At 44.0% G+C, this 20,248-nt stretch overlaps 1 protein-coding gene across 2 annotated transcripts in view; it reads right to left on the bottom strand.

The window, feature by feature from the left end:
* Window positions 1-13,348: 13,348 nt before the first annotated feature.
* Peli2 (pellino E3 ubiquitin protein ligase family member 2) overlaps window positions 13,349-20,248 on the bottom strand; it is a 145,315-nt gene continuing 138,415 nt past the window's right edge. For both annotated transcript variants that reach the window (XM_063241128.1, XM_003472490.4), the window contains 2 exons: window positions 19,725-19,913; window positions 13,349-18,021 (listed from right to left, as the gene is read on the bottom strand). In XM_063241128.1, coding sequence (XP_063097198.1) covers window positions 17,455-18,021; window positions 19,725-19,913 — 756 coding nt within the window. In that variant the 3' untranslated portion in view covers window positions 13,349-17,454. The remainder of the gene's footprint in view (window positions 18,022-19,724; window positions 19,914-20,248) is intronic.

The following is a 20,248-nucleotide window of genomic DNA, read 5'->3' as shown; positions in this document are numbered from 1 at the left end:
TCCAGGAAGTTTATATTTATAATCCCATGGAAATGTTATTGGAATCCTAAAGAATTAATTTTAATCCACCATCTCCAGTGCAATCCACAGCGAGAATAAAGACACTAAGACATATTTACAGTTACGGATAGCCAAGGGTCCTGAGTCCAGGCCAGGTGAGGGTTCACAGAACAAGGGTCTTGACTCAGGGCCTAACCTAGAATTTATTAATTTGTGAAGAAGGAAGTGGCTCAACGATGAGTGACAGCGAGAATGGCAGGAAATCTGTGAGTAATGTGGGTTGAGCTAACCAGCAGGCCAGAAAGCACCTCGGCAATGTGCAGAGAGATGGATATGCAGAAGGACCAATCTGAATAACATGACTGAGATAGCATTTAACATTTAGGGAGATGGTGCTTTGGTTCTGATACACAAACTTTTTCTGCCCTGGGAAGCCACAGCCTCTTATCTTCAGGCTGAACCTAATTGAAAGCTGTTGGCTCTGCCACCCTGCTGGGCTCAGTCATTTAAAGGAAAACACAGGCAAGGAAACAAGTGTCACTTGGCTTCAAAGATACCCATCACTACCTCAGGTAGTTCTATGTACACTGCTTAGAGCCAACTAAGGGAAAAGGAAATGACTTAGCCAGCTCTGTACATATCAGTACATGAAGATAAGGCTGGCTTTAGCCAAGGTGGAGGTAACTACTCTGTATTCAAGGAAAGCCATTCTTGTGGTCCTCTACAGATCTCCAGTTCAGTCGTCCCACACAGCAGGCACTTTAGGCCCTGCCATCACCTCTCTGAGAAGCAGCCAACACACTGTATGATGGGGCTGAGTTCAGGGAACCACTGTTTACGGCCCCCAAGCCCCTAAACCCCAGAAGTTTGTGGTTTGTATGGTCAGTCCTCCAGGAGAGGCCTCAAAAGCAGTGCTGACCCTCATATAAGCTTCTTCATTTCCACCGTGACACAAGTGGTCAGTCAGGTAACTGTTTTCCCCTAAGTTTCACCGAATAGTGAATAGTGGCCATGGCAATCCTGACCTCCAGCTGTGCCAAGAGACAACTTCATTGTCTTCAGCAGGCTTGAAACTCAGGCCAAACCCATGACTGTCCCATAATGTCCAGAGGACTCTGCTCCTCTGTTCCCACTGTGGAAGTTCTCAAGGAGGTCAGTGAGAGGAGCAAAGCTGCATGTCTTCGGGGCTGTTCCTGCTGTAGACAGGCAGCTCTCCCTTACACTCCCTTCACACTCCTTTACAGTCCCTTGCACAGCTGAGGAGGGTGCCCTCTTGTGCACAGCCCAGTGGGCCCTATAGCAGCATGGTCCTGACAAAGCACTGCCCAGGTGGCCCTGTACCTCTACTTCTGATCCTCATCCTGGGTAGTGTGGGCACAACAGTCAGGAACACCCAGCCTGTGAGCCTGGAAGAGTCCAGAGATCAGCATCTGAGCCCACAGCAACCAATGAAGGCACTGACAAGCAGCAGAGATTGTTAACTTCCTGTAACAGCGGGTGGAGGTCTCCAGAGTCCCCAGCACACACTCTGGAAGGGCTGCAGAAATCGGGGAGAGGAGCGGTGACCAGTGGAGTGGCTGGTGCTGCCAAGAGCTGTGACACTGAGGGCTGAGGGCCACTGGCACTAATGCCTGGAACCACTGCCATCAAGGGCCACACTGTGTATTCGCTAGTCCCATCCAAATTGAACAAAAGACCCTCCAGCCAGTGACAGGGAGGCTGCTTCTCCTGGAGATGCCAGGCCGGGCAGGTATGAGCGTGGGTGTGGTGGCACCTTTACAATCATGTGGAAGATTGCCGGTGTGACTGGGTTAGCCCAGCTATGAAACAGAGAGACTCAGCCCTTACGACCAGATGTTCCCAAAGCTGGATGCACTGGGTACTCCTTAGGCTCACAAATCAATCAGCTTCTTTTCTGGTAGCTCAGGCTAGTTCAGAAATCAGATTTCTGAATTTGTAAGTGCCAGAATTCTAGCTAATACAAAGACATTAAAAATACCAAAGTTTATATTTTCCCTATAGTGATATTTTTCTGGGGTTCCTATTTTGGGACAAGTGCTTTTATACCAAGGGAGATGATTTATATAATACAAAATTGTATTCACTAAATGGTTGCTAAGCATTTTTCTAAGTATTTTCCAGGCAGTAGATCAATACATCCTTTTTGTTTTGGTTTTTTTCTTTTTGAGACAGGGTCTCACTATGGGGTTCATATTAGCCTTGAGCTCATCTTGTAGACTAGGCTGGTCTCAAACTTGCAGCTATCCTCCTGAGCTGAGCCACCACACCTGGCTGATCAATACATTCTTATAAAATCATATGAGGTGAGCATTATTAGATTGATGCAGAAACTAGAATACTAGGCAGTTAAGGAAATCACTCCAGGCCTTACAAGTGGCAGAACTGGAACTTCACCCTAAACTGAGAGCTTGAGTGTATGCTTTAGCCATCATGCTAATACTTCCAGCCAGCTTCACCCTGTCACAATGATGTCTAATGACAAAAAGACCATGGCATGGCATGGCATCCTTTCTTGTATGGCTCAGAACCCTGCCTGGCACAGGGCACTGTCCTGCCCTTCTGAGGGAGTGAGGCAGGTCACTGACCCTTAGGAGGAACCTGAGGATCACTGTCTCCTACTTGGGAAGAATGTAGCAGAGGCAGTGTCAGCCTACACTGGCACAATATTCCTTCCTGAAAATACCCACGTCTTCTTAGGTCTACTGGAAGATGTTATAAACCAGGAATTTAATCTAAAATATAGAACTGCAGTGTATAATAGGAGATAAACACATCTAAGAAAGCCTTCCTTCTGCTCAGGGGTTGAGTCAAAGGCAGGAAGACTTGCTGAGGCTGACAGGTTCTCCTCCACAACTCACATCCTGGTACTCTCGGTTTCGGTCCCTGTAAAATTGTAACTCCTGCTTGTGCACTTCGCTCCTGGATGACCCGGGAAATCCTGAAGCTGCCACGGCTGCTGCTATTTCAGCTCCCTGCGTTCATGAGTGCCAGTGCTTTTGAAAGGAGCAGGAACACGGCGATCAACACAGCAGTCCCCAGGCGCTGAGGACGGCTGAGAAAAGGAGCCACTCTTGACTCCGGGATTAGAATAGCAGCCAGGGAGAATGTTCAGTGTGTATCTTCCTTCTGAAGAGTGCCAAGTATTTTTAAACAGTCGTGACTCATGGCACAGAAACACAAAGGACTCGTGCTAAAAATAGCGGTGTGGTTTCTAACATTTAGATGCTCTGTGGCCAGGTGCCAAGAGGATGCTTCTTAAACTGGGAATGCAATCAGTGGCCTTCTGTGCCGAGCTTCTTGGGCCCAGGGGATCTTCCTGTCTGCAGGACTGCAGGGAAACAGCAGGAATACAGGCAGGAGAGGGGTGTGAATATAAGTGTGGCACTTGGACTTATCTTTTCTTATGGAAACCAACCTTCACCTGCCTTTCCTGGAAGTCCTACATCATGGTGCCTGTAAGACCCCCCCAGCCAGTGACAGAGAAGACATTTCTCTTGGAGATGCCTCCCTCTCCCTGTCCTCCACTCTGCCTGTGATTTGGGCTAATCTGTTTTTGTCTGACCTCTGCCCTCCCTACTGTTCCTCTCAGAGAAAGGCTGAGGCTGTCACCTCACAAAGGCCAGTGAGATCCCACTGCAGAGCTGGACGTCTCAGAACTGGACACTCCATGCCACAGAGTCCCTGGGTCCTTCATGCACAGGTGACCTAATTAATGCTAACTGCAGCATCTCTCCTGGTGGCAACCAACACACCTGGGCCATTGTTCAGCTTCCACCACAGCAGCTGCTTCTCAGGACAGAGGGAGAGGACACAGCTCCCCACCATCAGTTCTGGTCAGTGTCAAGAGAGTTCCCACACCTTCCCAAAATGAAGTCACTCATTGCCAGGCATGCAGAGTAGAATCACCATGATTTATGTTTTTGCAAGAGAATCTCCTCAGTTGAAATTAAAAAGAGGGAAGGTCAACTTTGGTATGCAACTGCCATATCCTGAGACGCATGCATGAACTAACTTTGAGCAGAGAACTCTTGAATGAAAATTGGTCTAAGGAAAGCTAGGTAGTGGAACACAGCCGCACCCTGAGGTTTCAAATGCAGGCTTAGGACTTCTGCCCCCAGGCTGCTACCTGCATAAGTAGGAGGTTCACATCCACTGAGCAAAGTAAAGACCTTGGTAAAAGAAAGGCACAGGAGAGCTGCTGGTGCGAGGGTGGCAGGACAGGCTGTCACATGAAGAGGCAGTCAGAGAGGGTGAGCCACTGATCCAGAGCTTCTTCCATATTCAGTCAGACTGCAGCGGGGTGCAGAGCTGAGATCTGCTCCTGCAGCGGAGGGAGCAGTGGAGCACCTTTCCCCTCAGGAGGCTGAAAAGTAAGCACAAAGCCCCTGAAAGAATGAGGGTTTCAGCAGGGTCACTGTGCTTAGGGAACAAGAATCAGGGTCCAGGGTCTATGCAGGGCAGGGGCAGGGATGAGACCAGGGCTCTGGCAGAGTCTGGACTTACACAGTGCAGTGAAATGATCAGCCACTTCTCAGCTCACAGAGCACAGCCAAGGGGGCCTACTTGGAGGAGGCATTGGGGCCCCGCATCCCCATCAAACACCACATCCAGCCTGCACCTAGGAACTTGGGAAGACTCAGCAGCGGTGTGAAGATGGCTGTGACAAGGCTGTCATGTGTCTTCCTAATTAACAGGACCCATGCTTCCTGAGTGCATGGTCCCACAGGCAAGTGGGGAAATGGCACCCAAGAATGGGGGTCTGTCTGTCTGTCTATATCAAGCTAGCTTTCTAACTCTGTGGTAGCCTCTTATTAAATCCATATTGCCAAAACTCACAAGGATATACTGAAAGTCAATCAATTGTCAAAGATAATCTTATTTGATTTTAGGTCTACAAGTTTGAGGGAGAATTTTTTTAAAAAATTTACTGAAAAATGTCAACAACAATAAAAAAATTTTACTTAAATAGCAAGTGTGGAAATGGGAGATAAATAAAGTTAATCTAGGGTCACAGACTTTATCTAATTACCACTGATCTCCTCCCATGGCTGGTATGGTGTGTGGGACATAGCAGTGTTAAATATTTTTGAAATAATTAATAAATAAGAGCAACCCAGTGTCTAATATAGCTAAGGAAAACGGATCAAGGTACGGTTTGAAGCATGAAGGCATGAAAACCTGATTTACTTTTTTTTTTTTTTTGGTCCCAGGGATCGAACTCACGACCTCGAGCTTGCCAGGCAGGCACTTAAGCCACTGAGATAAATCCCCAGCCTGAAAACCTGATTTAAACTATGGCAGAAATTCACTTATCCAATGTAGTTAGTTACTTAGGTAACATCATTAATAGCAGGAGATTTGAAAATAGCATGTTCTTCCATTGTAATATTACACTTGAACTTAACAATATACTAACATTTTGGTGGTGTCTCATAGCTTCTTCTTTTAGCACCAGTCCACTGCTTGAAAAGCCATGTATCCTTTATCTGCTAAACCACATTTACACATCTGACTCCAGGCAACTGCAATGCGCTCAGACGCCCCAAATCCAGCTGCCTCTCATAGTGGTCAGTGGTAGATTGACAGCTGGTGGTCAACTTCCAGCTGAACTGAATCAGGGTGGTGCTGGTGTGAAGGGCCCATTTGAGGATCGTGACCAACAGCATAAAAAGGAGAACTGGAGGGGAAGACGGGGCACTGTTGGTTCTCCTGGAGAAGCTTCTCATGCTGGCTTCCTGATAAGAACTCTGCTGTTTGCATGGTTGGAGGCACTCGGGACCTCATTGACATCTCTAATATTGGAGCCTCCAAATGTGGTCACAACATCTGTCCAGGTGCTTCCATTTTCAGACCCCTCTAATGCAGGTCCCTACTTTGTACTCTGTACTCTGACATCTCAAATCTAGGTTCCTCCCTCTGTAGTCAGACACCTCTGACTGCAGTTGCATCCAGTGGTGGTCTGATGCCTCTAGTCCAGGTTCCTCTCAATGTAGTCAGACACCTTTGATTCCATGTTCCTTAAAGTGTGATAAAAAACCTTTAGTTCTGGTGTGGTCAGACCACTGTGGTCAGACTCCTAGTCCAGAATTCTCCAATGGTGCTTAGACACCTCTGATTCTAGGTGCTCCACACTGTACTCAGATGACTGTAACCAGGTTTTTTAAACTGAAGGCAAACACCTCCAATCCAGGCACCTTCCACGGTGTTCAGAAGCCTCCAACATCAGGTGCCTCCCATCACTGGCAGATAACCTCTGACTCCACATGCATTCCATCTTAGTCAGACACCTCTGATTCAGGTGACAAGTGTGATGAGACGTGTAATCCAGATGCTTCCCAATGTACTCAGATACCTTTAGGTGCCTCCCATGGTGCTCAGATGTCCCTAACCATCAACCATGTCCTCCCAATGCAGTGAGACACCTCTGACTGCAGGTGCATCTGATCCTGGTCTGATGCCTCTAGTTCATGTGCATTTCATTGTAGTCAGATGCCTCTGGCTCCAAGTGACTTCCAGTGTAGTCAGAAACCTCAAATCCAGATGCCTTGCACTGTGGTCAGACACCTTTAAGTCAAGTGCCTCTCAGTGTGGTCAGAGGTCTCTAATCCAGGATCCTCCTATAGTAGGCAAACATCTCTAATCCAGTGCTTCTACTTATGGTCAGATGCCTCTGACTCCTGTGGTCAGACATCTCTAATCTTGGTTCCTCCAATTGTGGCCAGAAACCTCTGATCTGGTGCCTCCTCTGTCATCAGACTCCTCTAATCCAGGTTCCTGTCATTGTGGTCAGACTAGAAGTGCCCCGATGGTTGTCAAACACCTCTAATCCAGGTGCTTCCTACTGCAGTCAAATGCTTTTAACTCCAGGTGCCTCCCACAGTGTTTAGATGCTTCTCATCTTGGTCAGATGCCTCTATTCCAGGTTTCTTCCACTGCAGTCACACAACTCTGACTTCAATTGTCTCCCGCTGTAGTAGACACCCCTGATTCCAGGTGTCTCCCATTCCATGTCTCACTGGTGTAGAGGATCCACTGCCTCATGCATCATGATCTCCTAGTTAAACATGGATAATCATCAGGGTGGTGTTGTGTTTATAGTTAAATGAAAGGAAGGGGTGCTCTTCAACTTTTGTTTCTAACTGTGCTTAAGCTCATGCATTAAGCATGAGGTCTCATGCACAGTTTTTACTGCTTAGCTATGTCCCCAGCCTGAGTTTTTGCCCTCATTCTATACAAACAAATTGCACAGCTGGCAATCTGATATTTTCATCAGCAATACAAGGTGATATCAAGCTTGGTGATATCAATCCATCCAATTCAAGAGGTACACTATTCCAGATAAATAATCCTAATAAATAAAATAACATTTTGAAATGAGAAATATAAATACATTTAAAATTGAGAAACTATCAGCTGAGAAGGTGGTTCATTGATTGTTAATGGTCTTATATTCTCAAATATATACTCACCTTTTTTTCCTTCTTGTATTGGGGCTTGAATTGAGACCTTTCACTTTGAGCAGCATTCCTAGTCTTTTTTTTTAAATGTATTTTTAAAATATTGAGATAGGGTCATGCTAAATTGTTAAATTGCCCAGGCTGGACTTAAACTTTGTATCCTCTTGCCTCAGCCTCCCAGAGTGCATTACCACTCCCAGTTTATGTACTCACAAGATTCAGTAATGCCACAAGAAAGTGTTTTAAGTTACAAAGACTGTGAAGCAGAGCTGTGCATAAATGATAATTGTTTCTTTAAAGATTAGGATTTAGAACTTCAGAATAGCAATGGCCAACACTGGATTCATCACTGATTTTCTTTTAAAATAAAATGTGTGATGACAATGCCAGAAAAGCTAAAGCCTACCAATTTTAGAATACATTGTACAGGATAAAAAGTCTCTGTAGTAAATGAATGTGGAATTTATTACTTGATTTCCCAAAGTGGTAAGATTACACAACTTTTTTTTTCCCCAGAGTGCTTTCTGGGCTCAAATTCTAAGGTAAACACTTGATGAAATGTTCCCGCACAGGGCAAATATAAGTGACTATCATTCACTAGTCCTTACTACGCACTATGGCATCAGTGTTATACTAATTTTACATTTTTAAGGGAGGTGGCAATATTACTGTCTCTATTTCATAAAACTTTTATTTTAAAGAACAGAAAATGTAAACAGTTGAACATGTCTAGAACACATACAGAAGCAAAACTCTGAAATTTAAAAGTTTCCTTCTGCTATCTACCTCACTAGGTGATAGGAACTGCGAAATGTGCTCTGCCAATGGTTTGCTGACCTGTGAATTCCCATCTGTTAATGATGACTTTGAGTGTTCAGCAAACTTCCAGTGATGTATTTAGATTATGTTCAACTCTGAACTCCTCTAAAGTAGTTTCAAACCTCAGGAAGTTGGTTTCTGCAGTGTGGAAATGGTTAAAGGCATAGACTAAAGAAACCAATGCAAACGTAGGCGAGATGACAGCTGGGAGAGTCTGGTTCATTCACCTGAGAGAAAGTGGCAGCTGGCATCACAGGGCAGGATGGGACACTGATTGGTGAGCTCATCAGCCCTCTCTTCATAGGCCCGCAAATCTCTGGTTCCCAGGAAGCTGTGCTGGGTCTCCCCAAACCAAAGAGCACAATGGATTGCACCACTGGAGGGATACAGCAATATAATCAAATAGTTAAAGAACATCTCAAAGTATGGGACATGCATCACATACAGTGTCATCTTGAATGTCCAAAGTGATAATCCCTGGAGAGGTCTATAAATCTAAAGTGTCAGTCTCTCCAGATGCTGCATTTTAAGGAAATGTTAGGAGACTGATGGAAGCTAAAGTTTGGATATGGAATCAGGCAAGGAAGAGTCCATTATGCCTCTTTTAAGTAAGAAGAATGACCTTAGCATCCTTCAACTAGATCCCATTTAGGAGACAATGAAGGAGGTGGCTCTTAGGCAGAGTCCATTTGGGCGCCCATAGAGGCAGTGGGCATCCAGGTGCATGCCAGGTTGAAAGCAGCTTTTTAAGGTTTCCAGCATAGCAGCCATAACAACTGTGGTCTCATTTTGTGAGCCTCGGACACCTTCCTGCTGGACACACAAGTCCTCACTTCCCCTCTGTTCCCAAAGCCACATTGCAAAGCTTATACAGAACAGTCTTTCAGGGTAAAATAGCTAGGATGAGATTGAAGTCTAAAATTCTTCATTTTAAATCTAGAAAGATGTATTTCCCTTCCCAGGCTTTAAGTTTTCTTTCTTTTTTTCTGTCTTTTTTTCTTTTTATCGGTACCGGGGATTGAACTCGCGACTGCCTGCTTTCAAGGCAGGTGCTTATGCCAATGAGCTAAACCCCCAACCCCTTCTTTTTCTTTTTTAACAGCAGCTCTATAGTGGTCCTTATTTTGACTTAGAATTTCCACTTTAAAAAATAGGTTATAAATAAAGTAGATTTCAAGATAGCATTCCATGATTTCAGCCTAACAGAAAACAAAAAAGCAGCAGGTCTTTAAGCAAATGAAGTTATCTTCTAGTCTTTTGAAAGGGATTTGTGTATATTCTCGTTAGTGGCAGGTGGATGTGTGACATGGTGAATGAGGTATTTTGTAAGACTTTGGAAAATATTTCTCAAAGTGGACACAATTTGGAGGATTCTAAATATTTTCATCTGAGTTACTAAACAGATTATGGTATTTCAATCCTGAAACACGAATTTGCAGTCTTATCTCTTGGAATGTATGATACATTAAATATAACACAACTCATATAATGTAGAAGTCACCCCTTTAAGTGTGTAATTTTAATGGTTTTTAGTATATTCCTGTAGCTGTACAACTATCACTAAGTTTAGAACACTTACATCATAAATCATATATCATTTCTACTCCTTTTTTCATAACCTTTGGCAACCATTAATCTTTGTTTCCAAGAGTTTCCATTTCTGACATACATGCTATGCCTGCATTCTCTCACTTATGTGATCACAGTCCTTCTATGTTGCAGTGTATATTAATTTCTATAGCCAAGTATTTCATCCTATGGTTACACATTTTGTTCATATAGTTCTAGGTAGATAGGGCATTTGTTGCCTCCTCCTCCTCCTCCTCCTCCTCCTCCTCTTCCTTCTCCTTTTCCTTTTCCTTCTCCTTCTTGCAAAGAAGGCACTGTTATGCTATTGCAACCTGTTAAGGTTTAATAGAGTTCACTTATTGGCACACAATAGTATAACTAGAGGTGTCCCCCAGGTTCATCAGGGATGATTGTTCTTATTGATGAACTGATATCATCAAACTTCATCAGCAAGATAAGGAGCAGGAAAGGTGAAGCCTGGTCCTCAACATTCTTAGATGTGGCCCCAAAAGATTTAAACAGTTTAACCAGAGAAAAATCATTTTAAACAGTAGAAAGAGCTAGGCCCAATGACTACAATTTGGCAAAAAAGAACAAAAACAACTTTCTCCTGAATTCATCCCTCTTCTGGGTATGCAGTCCAGAGTGCAACAGTACTCTGAGGGGAAAAGGACCAAGAGTCCAATGGGATAGCAGTACATCAAAGCTGCCAACAGTCTGGTGCATGGTTCTGCTCAAACTTCAGCCATGCATCGACTCATCAGCTTCTGGGGTGATGAGGGCAGGGCTGTGGGTATGCTGCCTCCTCAGTGTGATCTTTAGAGGAGCTGTCTTATCAGGATTGGCCTTCCAGTCTTTATTGAGATGCGTCCCTGCATTCTTGTGCTGTAGTCTCTGAGAATGTCACAGTACACAGGGTTTGAGGGAGGGCAAGGTCTAGGGTGGTGATGGTGAGTCAGTAATCTTCTGCTCCCCAGGTGTCTACTTCTTAATCCTACAGTGATGGATCCATGACACGCAGCCTGTAAGTTTTAAAAAGCAGTGGCTGTGGTTATTATGAACTCAAGAGAGTCCTCCCACTGTGGTTGGAGGGACTCTTCAAGATTTAACTAAGACCTTGTCACCAGGTTTGAACCCATGGACAGGAGAATGTATAGGAAAAGGGTGTCACAGCAGCACAGATTGTTCAAGGTCCTTTAGAGTTTGATGCAGTGCTTTCGTTTGCTGATGCAAGCCCAAGGTTCCAATTTCCTATAGTCCTGCAAGTGCTGGCGTGAGTGGACAGTATCTCCCACACAGTATCTCAAAGGGAGTGAGCCCATCCCAGTATGAGATTCACCATGATCTTAGGAGTGCAACAGGAAGCATTATGACCCAATTCGCTGTTTCTTGGCAGTTTTGCCAAGCTGTTCTCTTTTTTTCCACTTCTTTTGATATTTTTCATAGTACTGTTTTGGACATTCATGTCCATTTTGTGAATAGCTTCAGTCCCCTTGGGCATACACCCAGTGATGGAACTACTGGGTCACATCGTAATTGCTTACCTTGCCTTTTCTGAAGCATTGGTGCATCATTTCACAGTCCCAAGTGTGAGGCTCCACCACTTTGACTCCCTAGCCAACCAACACTGGTTATTGTCTTTCTGATATTTACCATTCTAGTAGCTATAAAGTGGTATTGTATGGTTTTAGTTTGCATTTCCAAGATGGCTGAAATTAAGTCTGTTTTTCATGTTCTTGTTGGCCATTTGTATATATTCTTTGGAAAAAGTCTGTTGAAATTTTTGAGCATTATTTAATGGATTGTATTTTATTTATTTATTTATTTATTTATTTAGTCTTTTTCCTTTTTATCGGTACCGGGGATCGAACTCACGACTGCCTGCTTGCAAGGCAGGTGCTTATGCCGCTGAGCTAAACCCCCAGCCCTATGGATTGTATTTTAAATCAACAAATTATTGAGTTCTTTACATAGTTTGGTACAAGTTCCTTGTGAGGTAACTCTCAAACTGGCATCTTTGAAGATTTTCTCCTACTTTGAGGGCTTTTTACCAAGTGTTCTCTCATGCATAAAACTTTTCAGTTTTATGAAGCCTGATTTGTCTATTTCCTGTTTTGCTGTAATACTCGAGAAATCACGGACTAATTCAAGTTTACAAAGGTTTATTTTTTTCTTGATAGAATTCTTTGGTTGTAGCTCTTTGGTGCATTTTAACATATTTTGTGTATGGGTCCCGTTTCATCCTTTTGTATGCAAGATCTCCAGTCATACCAACTCCACCTTTTGAAAACAATGCTTTCTCCCCATGAACAGCTTAGGTAACCTTGCTAACAGGATGTATATTATGGAGGATTCTCCTGAGGAAGAGAATCAACAGAAATTAGGTGTAATTAGGCAAGGGAATTTATTGGGGGTGCTACAGTATCAGAAGGGAGGTTCTCAATGGCTTCCCAAGGTGGAAGAGGTGGGAGAGCCCACTGTAAGTCTGGGGTCTCAACCGGAAGCTGCTTGGACTCAGAAGGAAGTCAGAGAATAAGAGGGACCAATGTCATAGCACCAGCCCATGCCCAGAGGCCCTCACTACAGACTTGCTGGTGAGACCACACTGAAGGCTACAGAAATCAGACAAAAGTCCAAAGGGGATGACAAACCTGGAGCTCTTCAAAAACGGGCATGCTTCCTCCTTCTGTTTTTTATTCCATCTAGACTACAGGCCAACTGCCTAGTACCACTGCCATCTGGGGCTGGCATCCCACCTCAGTCGATGCCCACACGTCCCTCATCCACATCACCCCCAGACCATGATTCACTAAGGTGCTAATGGCTCTGAATCTACCAAGTGGCCACATCATGACTAATGGTCACAGGATGTATTTGACAATTGTAATCGGACGTTTTTCTGTAGTAACATCATCCAATTTATGACATCTTTGATAAATTATGGAATACCTGACTTTTAAAGTGCATATATAATTATGTGTTGTAGTTATAAAAAATAAAATTTCCCTAGACAATCCTAACAATCCTTATATATCAATGTGATGAGAAAAAATGCTGTCTTAAATGGACATATTTTCTTATGATAGGTATCAGTGTAAGATTTAAAGGCTTAAAAAAACCCACTGTTGTTAAAAGTCAATGGTGACTGTCACAAAAGTAGCAATATGACTCTAATGATCATGAAAATTCCTTAATTCTACAAGCCAGGTTAAATTCTCCTGGAAGTTAAGATTCATCTGACAGTGATAAAACACCACGAGAAATCGGAATTATGAGCACCAACTTAATTTCAGTAGAAAATTGGGGATTTTCAGAAGTCAAAGTCCAAATATGTATCGTGTGAAGTAAAACAATAACAATATACTCAACTATCTGAGATTAACTTCGAAGTCTGAGAAATATGGGAATCAAAGCTGTTTTGTATTCACTTACGAATTCCTTGAGGAAGTCGGGGACACAAACTAGAGTCTGAAGACGGCAAGTCGCAAACATAGTGAGATCGTTTAATAGGTTTTGAAGGTTTTTCCTGTAAAATGGCTTGTATTTCCACAGGTACAATAGTGAAGAAATAAACTTTTCAATTTAACATGAAATATAAAAGAACAATTTTACAAATATATCCATAAAATTTAACTGCTCATAACACTCTACCTGGTAAATATGACCACCCCTTCACTTCTAAATATAAAGAAGTGAGCTTTCATCTCAGTTTAAAAAAAAAAAAAGCAACTTCCCTTGCATTGACTTTTTGTTTGTTTAGAAACATACTACGAAACACTTAAATAGAACTGGAAAAATATTTGTTTCCTCCCATTCTGTAGGGGTTCTTCATGAGGGTGAAGAACTTATTTGAAAGGATATGTCTTAGTAAAAAGAAAATACTGAACCTTCTGTTGGACTCTTCAGTACTGCTTACATTCTTTTAAAAAAATCCTGAAGTTATCGCCTTTGTCTTTGTGTCATAAAGAACAGACAACAGAATGATCTTCCATCCAGCACTACAGAAGGAACTAGCACAGTGAAGGCTATGCGATGGAGACGTGGGATGGGCAGCCAAGAGAACAGAGTGGCACCTGGCTTCAGATCAAAGTCCCGTGGTTTGCCTGTGAGAAATTCTCCCACTAGGAGGCAAGCTCACAGGAAGACAGCACTTGTCTACCTAGCATCCACTGGTGCCGTCACACACTTCTCGCGCATACCCAAAGAACAGAAGGACTTTACAGAAGAAAGAAGTTAAACAAAATCAGAACTATAGACAATAACTCTATATAGTATACTTAAATTAAGCATAAAATGAGCTCCTCAACTCTTAAAAGTGCCCAAATAATACTGAGCTCCCAAATAACAAAAGGCTTGCATTTTTCTATATAAGCAAAAGTAAAAGGCATTGAAGCTTTATGAAAAAAAGTTCTCCACAACTTTCCTAGTACAGTACATGTAATAACTTAAAATGATCTCCCCACTGGTACTGGAAGATAAATTCTACTACAATCATGTCTGTGCCAGCCCCTGGCACAGTCCTGCATCCAGATTCATTCGTCTCTGTCCCGGAGCCCATCATGTCTCCAATGGCTTTCTCCTTTCTTTAAACCCTAACCCTGAATTTCTAAAACCAGTTCTATCACGTGGCTTCCCTGAGGCACAAAGGTACCAAACTCTGTAACTAATAAACTACTGAGGAATGATAAATGTTATTTATACTAAAAGATTTTAATTCTTTTGGGCCACAGTTGAGGAAGAAAAAAACAAAATAAAACCAAACAACCCAGAACGCTTAATACTTACTCTGCAGGGTGAACTGTAGCCCTTTCTGCAAAACGCAGAACCAATGAGGGAAATGTCGAGGGTTGCAGCATGCATGACCCGGCAGCACCGATTATTAATAAAAAATTCCAGACTAGAAAAATACTCAGAGTTGTACACCACCCACTCTGAATCTTTTTTTGTTTGTTTGTAGTAAACTGACATAAAACAACTGAGAAAAAAAATCCTTGGGAATATATGATTGGGGATCTACTTCTGGGAACCTTTTCAAAAAAAAGCATCTCAGCTGGGCCGAGAGCAGGACAGCTGGCCGGGACTCCCAACGCAAGCACTGGGAATGCTATTCTTGTCCTTGGACTTGATGGTGGGACAGAGGTAAGGCGGAAGTGACCTTAGCGAGGCTGCCTTTCTTCACTGTGTCATTCTACTTTGGTAGGCTAGAATTCTTTATTCTCACAAACCAAACTGCTTTCAAATATGAAAACAAATCTTATCAGTCAAAACTATGAGGGCATCTAAGTTCTCAAAGTAGTCATGTAAGTCTGGCTTACCTTCCCACTGCTGCACACCCGCACGGCGAGTGCTTGGGCACGGCAGGAGAGGACCTCACTTGGAAGCCCAAGGAGAAGACATGAAGCTGACCAAGGGCAACACTCTTACCCTTTCTAAGAGTTTAGAATTTACTGCCTGAATTTCAGCTTGCACTTAAGCCATCTGAGTTTACTGTAGGTCAGAAACTTTTCAAGTTCAAAAGTAACCTTATTTTGGGGCATCTGTTGCCTGCACAATTATCAGACATATTTATGATCATGGACATGTGGTAGCAGGCAGAGCATAACTTGTCAGAAAGAAACCTTCCTTTTCATTTTTCTTGGTAGATGAAATGCAGCCTTTCTGGGTGCAAGGCTATGTACCCCACAAGATGATCTTGGGGTATACAGCAAGACATGGGAGTCAGTGCCTCCTCCATGGCTTTTTGGAGCCCAAAGATTACAGCTCTAAGACACTCTCTCTCAGGGACAGCTAATCATTGGAGATCATGTCTCAGCCAGACAGCATTCAATACATCATTGTAGGCAACTCCGTTTTTTTCCTCTTGTGTCTGCAGGTAAACTGCACAGACTAGAAGGAGGCTCTCAGTAAGAGGACTGCTGTTGGATTTTCACACCACTTAAAAATTACCCAAACAAAAGACCTCATCCTAAACAATGATCTGCACTGAAAAATAAAGCTATTTTGAAACTGACAGGCTGACCTTTTAAAATATTAAGTTAAATTAAGCAGCAGCAATTAAGAGATATGTATCTTACCATTTTAAGAAAAAGAGTATTCAAACAGGTTAGAATGATTAAAAATAGGCAAAACACTTGCCAATAGACAAAATATGGGAAAACCAATTCAAGTATGAATATAGTATATTAGAATCATATAAATTACGTATATTTACAAAAGTTAAAAAAATGTAGTTCAAATCTGCAATAATTCATCAGAGGGGATGTTAGTTCAAATGAACACTCGCTCCACGTGCAGAGGCCTGTATCAGCTCACCCAACTTTTCTACTTTCAGGAACAACGACGCTTCCAGTAGCAAACACAGAAAATGAGCACCCAGGAATTACTCATCAAAATGAAAACACAGCGGCAGAGGGGTGGGAGCGAACTGGAATTCTGAGTCAGCTTCTCCTCACAAAATACTCATTTGCTCTCTCCCAGTCTGGAATTTCAAATTATCTCTGCAGATGTACCACTTGGTTCTGGGGATGGCTAGTGGTCACATTTAAATCTGGTTTGATTTGCAAACATTTTGAAACCTTTGGGCTTCTGAAGCTGTCAAGGAAGGGGACAGATGGGGGAGAGTGGGGGAGAGAAGTGCCTGCATCATTACGATTTGTGCCTTTGGCTTCACGGAGTTCTGATTCTTATAGAAGACAAAGAAAAAACATCTGAGGAAACCTCAATGAGTGGTTTTAAAAAGTAAAAGTGCACTTTGAATCTCTCAGAGCTTGAATAATCTGCGTGCAGATGCAGCTGGTGTACAGCGCCCAGGCCGCAGTGCTGTGCAGTGGCCCCTGCACGCCTGCTTATCAACTGCTAAGGGCTGCTGTATTTAACCAATCAAGACGCGCTGCTCACGTGTGATGAGAATCAGGGACAAATCATTTAAGCAGAAATAGAAAACGCAGACTAAAACATCATGGAAAGTTCTTTTGTTTGGAATGCCAAGTATCTGGTATGAGTGGGTAAGTAAATTCCACTAACTTAAAAAAAACCCCACAATCATACACCAATATTCTCTCCCCCAAAATGTGAGAAAATAAACTAGAAAAAAGCCCTATGGTTCAGAACAAGCCCCTGCATCGACCGTCTCCTGCCTGTCAACCACATCTGCCACTGGGTCGGATTCCAGGCACTGGCAGCGGGCACAGACACCATGTGTCTTCAGGTGACACCAAGGCTGCATGCTACCAACCAACAACGTGTGAACACACCTCTTGTACACTTGCAAAATAGGATTTATAATTTTGTCTGAGTTTACAAAGGGAAAATACCTGGTTAAAACCCAAGGTTAAAAATAACAGCAGGGCCGCGTACTGCCAACCATCACACAGAGATTATGGTTTAACTAGGCAGACCCCGGGGACTCCGCCAGATTTTGGAACACGTGGCCACACCATAGCTGAGTTTCCACACTGAGCCCCTTTTGTCCTAGCCAGCCCCAGTCCACCCTCCCCTCTGCAAACAGCGTTACAAAAAGGTAGGATCTAGTATGAGTGGCGAAGTTTCACAGTAACTGTTGACAGTCCAGAGGTGGCTGTGAGGGGCGTCAGTCAACCGGAGCCTGGAAGATCAATCGGATGCAGTTCTGCTCCCCGACCAGCTGCGTGGCACAGAAGGGACAGGCAGCGTGGAACGCGTGGGTCCCGTGAGGCAGTGGAATCTGAGCCCAGTACTTTGCAGACTTCTCTGAACACACGTGTCCACAGGGGGTGAACGCATGAGTTGGTGGGCCTGCATCCACATAAAATCCCGCCTCACAGCCCAGCCAGAGAGGCACGTAGGGGCCCACAGTCCGACACATGGGACACTCCCTCTCGTTGGCCTCCGTGTCACTGCGGTGGCCCCAGTTGTGGTATCCATGCACGTGGCCGCAGCTGAGATACGCCCAGGGCTGCTTTTCCTCCACCACCTCTTTCCTGTTGATGCTGGGGAAGGCCAGGGTGTTGAGCCCCACAGGACACTGGGGCCGGGCTGCGTTGATCTCCTGCCGCAGGGCTTCAATGTGCTTCTGCGTGGGAGCATGAAAGAGCCCGTCCGCAGTTCTCCAGAGAAGCGTGGCCCCGCAGAGGTCAATGAGGGAGCCATCCTGCAGCACGTTGGTCTCACTTTCCACCTACAACAGGACAGACAGACAGACACCTTTTAGAAGCAAATTTTACCAATTTCCCTCTCACATAAAATGTCATGTTTGAAGCAGATGTGGGCGGGGCAGTTTACTCCAGGAGCAGAGGAGCAACCTCTCCCAGAGCGGTTTCCTCATTTGCATACCAGATTTATCATAGCTGCCCAGTGTACAAAGCTGTGAGTGCCGTGGATCTGGCTTCATATTGTTAGTTAAAGCTGTGGTCATGAACTTCACAAATCTATCCTAGGTTTAAGTTGAGAGATATCATCAGAGCCAGAGATGTCCTACAAGGTACCCAGGGAAGACTAATACTTGTTTCAACCACCGGCCATGCAGAGGAACCCTGCAGCCCTGCAGTTGTTACCAGTATCCAGCATAACCCTGTGACCCTTCACCTCATACGCACCTCAAACCAATCCTTCTCCCTTGCTCCTAAGGTCTGAGGTCATGCTACGAGCTTACGTTCTCAGAGAATGCCTGTGCCATGCATGGAGTCATGTAGACCCAGTTATTAGCTCATGGCAGCACAGTGAGGCATGGTCAGCAGGAACTGACCATTGCTTCCCTGGGTCAGAGCTTGTGAAGCCCTGGTTTGACAAAGACCAAGAGATCAGAGCCCCATCATCAGGAGTCCACAGTTGGGGGTGGCCGTGGATTAATCGGAACCAGTGTGGTCAACTGGGCCAGCACTGTTTAGAACTCTCCAAAGATTGGAGACAAAGTGGTTTTTTTGAAACAAAAATGTTTTCACATACTCCAGTTACAATGTCTTGAGCTAACAAACTTACTGACTTTGACTGGCTTTTGAAGAAAATGCTTCTCACAGGTATTTAGCCAGGATGCTCTGAGACGAGGCTTTATCGGGAGGTAAGTGGCTGTAATAGTGGCATGGAAAATAGAACAGTGACAGCTCTCAGTGCACAAGCATCGGGGCAAAGGACCAGCCAGCTTAGTAAAACGGACCCCCTGCTGCTCCTTTTAGACTATAAATATTTAGTATCTTTTTCATTGGAAAATGCTGGATCACATCGCCCATTCCCTGTATGTGGTTTTCTATGAGTTTTTAAGAACTCCTTCCCTACCTTCTAGAAAAAGCCATTTGCTTCCTCTTGCTGTAGCTTCTACCTAACAATTACTTGATACAAGTGGGAAGTTTACAAGCAGTCCTTCTGTGGCTGTGCCTTGGGATTAAAATCGGCCTCATGGAAGAAGGGTCTGGGCATGGCACTAAGTGGTGGTGATGACAGAAAAACATTAACACACCAGCTCAGGGCAACACATGAGTTATTTCAAATAAAAAACTGTAACTATGACTTTGGAGAACAACACAGAGAATTCTGTGCTAATTTCTTACTATGAACTTAAGAGGAAAAAAGGACACTTAGCTATTCCTTAATTCTAGAAAGTCTCAGTCATTCTTTAACTGAAAATTTTCACTAATTGGTCTTGGACTGCTCAGATCCAAGATCTGCTACAGATTTTTTCAGATCAGTTAAGTTTTGCTCTGAGTCTATTCTACACAAAGCAGATGCAAGCAGAAACATGTGGTGAGGTAGAGAAGGAAGCGAATGGTCCTCAGATGAAGGAGAGCACGTTTCCCTCCCACCATGGGGAAGCTGCTGGCTCAGGCGTCAGACTCTGCGGGAGGGAGGCTCCCTTGCCCTCAGCACCCAGCCGGCAGGACCACGCACCAACTTGCCCTTCTGCTGCGCCGAGCGGGTCTCCCTTAACGTGTACACGTCCCCACAGACCGAGATCTCACGCCATAGCCCAGGCTGCGACTCCTCAGTGAAGCCGCCCCGTGGGTGCATCACCAAGACACCATTGGTGGTCAGCCCGTCCATATGGCCATCAGGGTTTTTCCACTTCGCTGCCTTTTCCTGGGGGGCAAAAAAAGCATATTAAGGGGATGGTAAAACAAGGGTCTCTGCAATTTTTAACATACTAGCCACAGGCAGAGGACAGAAGAGAGATAAATTTGCATTTTCAAGTTTAAGCTAATCATTACAGAATAAAATGGGCAGTTATTCTGACAATATGAAGGATGTACTAAAATGCATGAATAACTTTTCACTGGAAATACATGTTAGTCTTGGATGTTTAGAGAGGCCTCGTGCTTAGATCTCCCTCAAAGATGCAATGGTGCCCAAAGCTGGGAAGGCAGCCTCCTCTTCCTCACAAGTCTACATGAAAAGCTGTTACTCTATTACATAAA

The sequence above is a fragment of the Cavia porcellus genome, unplaced genomic scaffold (assembly GCF_034190915.1).
Source record: "Cavia porcellus strain 051 isolate PalLab524CR breed Dunkin Hartley unplaced genomic scaffold, mCavPor4.1 scaffold_31, whole genome shotgun sequence".
In the NCBI taxonomy this organism is placed as follows: Eukaryota; Metazoa; Chordata; class Mammalia; order Rodentia; family Caviidae; genus Cavia; species Cavia porcellus.
This window is presented reverse-complemented; position numbering and strand designations above follow the sequence as displayed.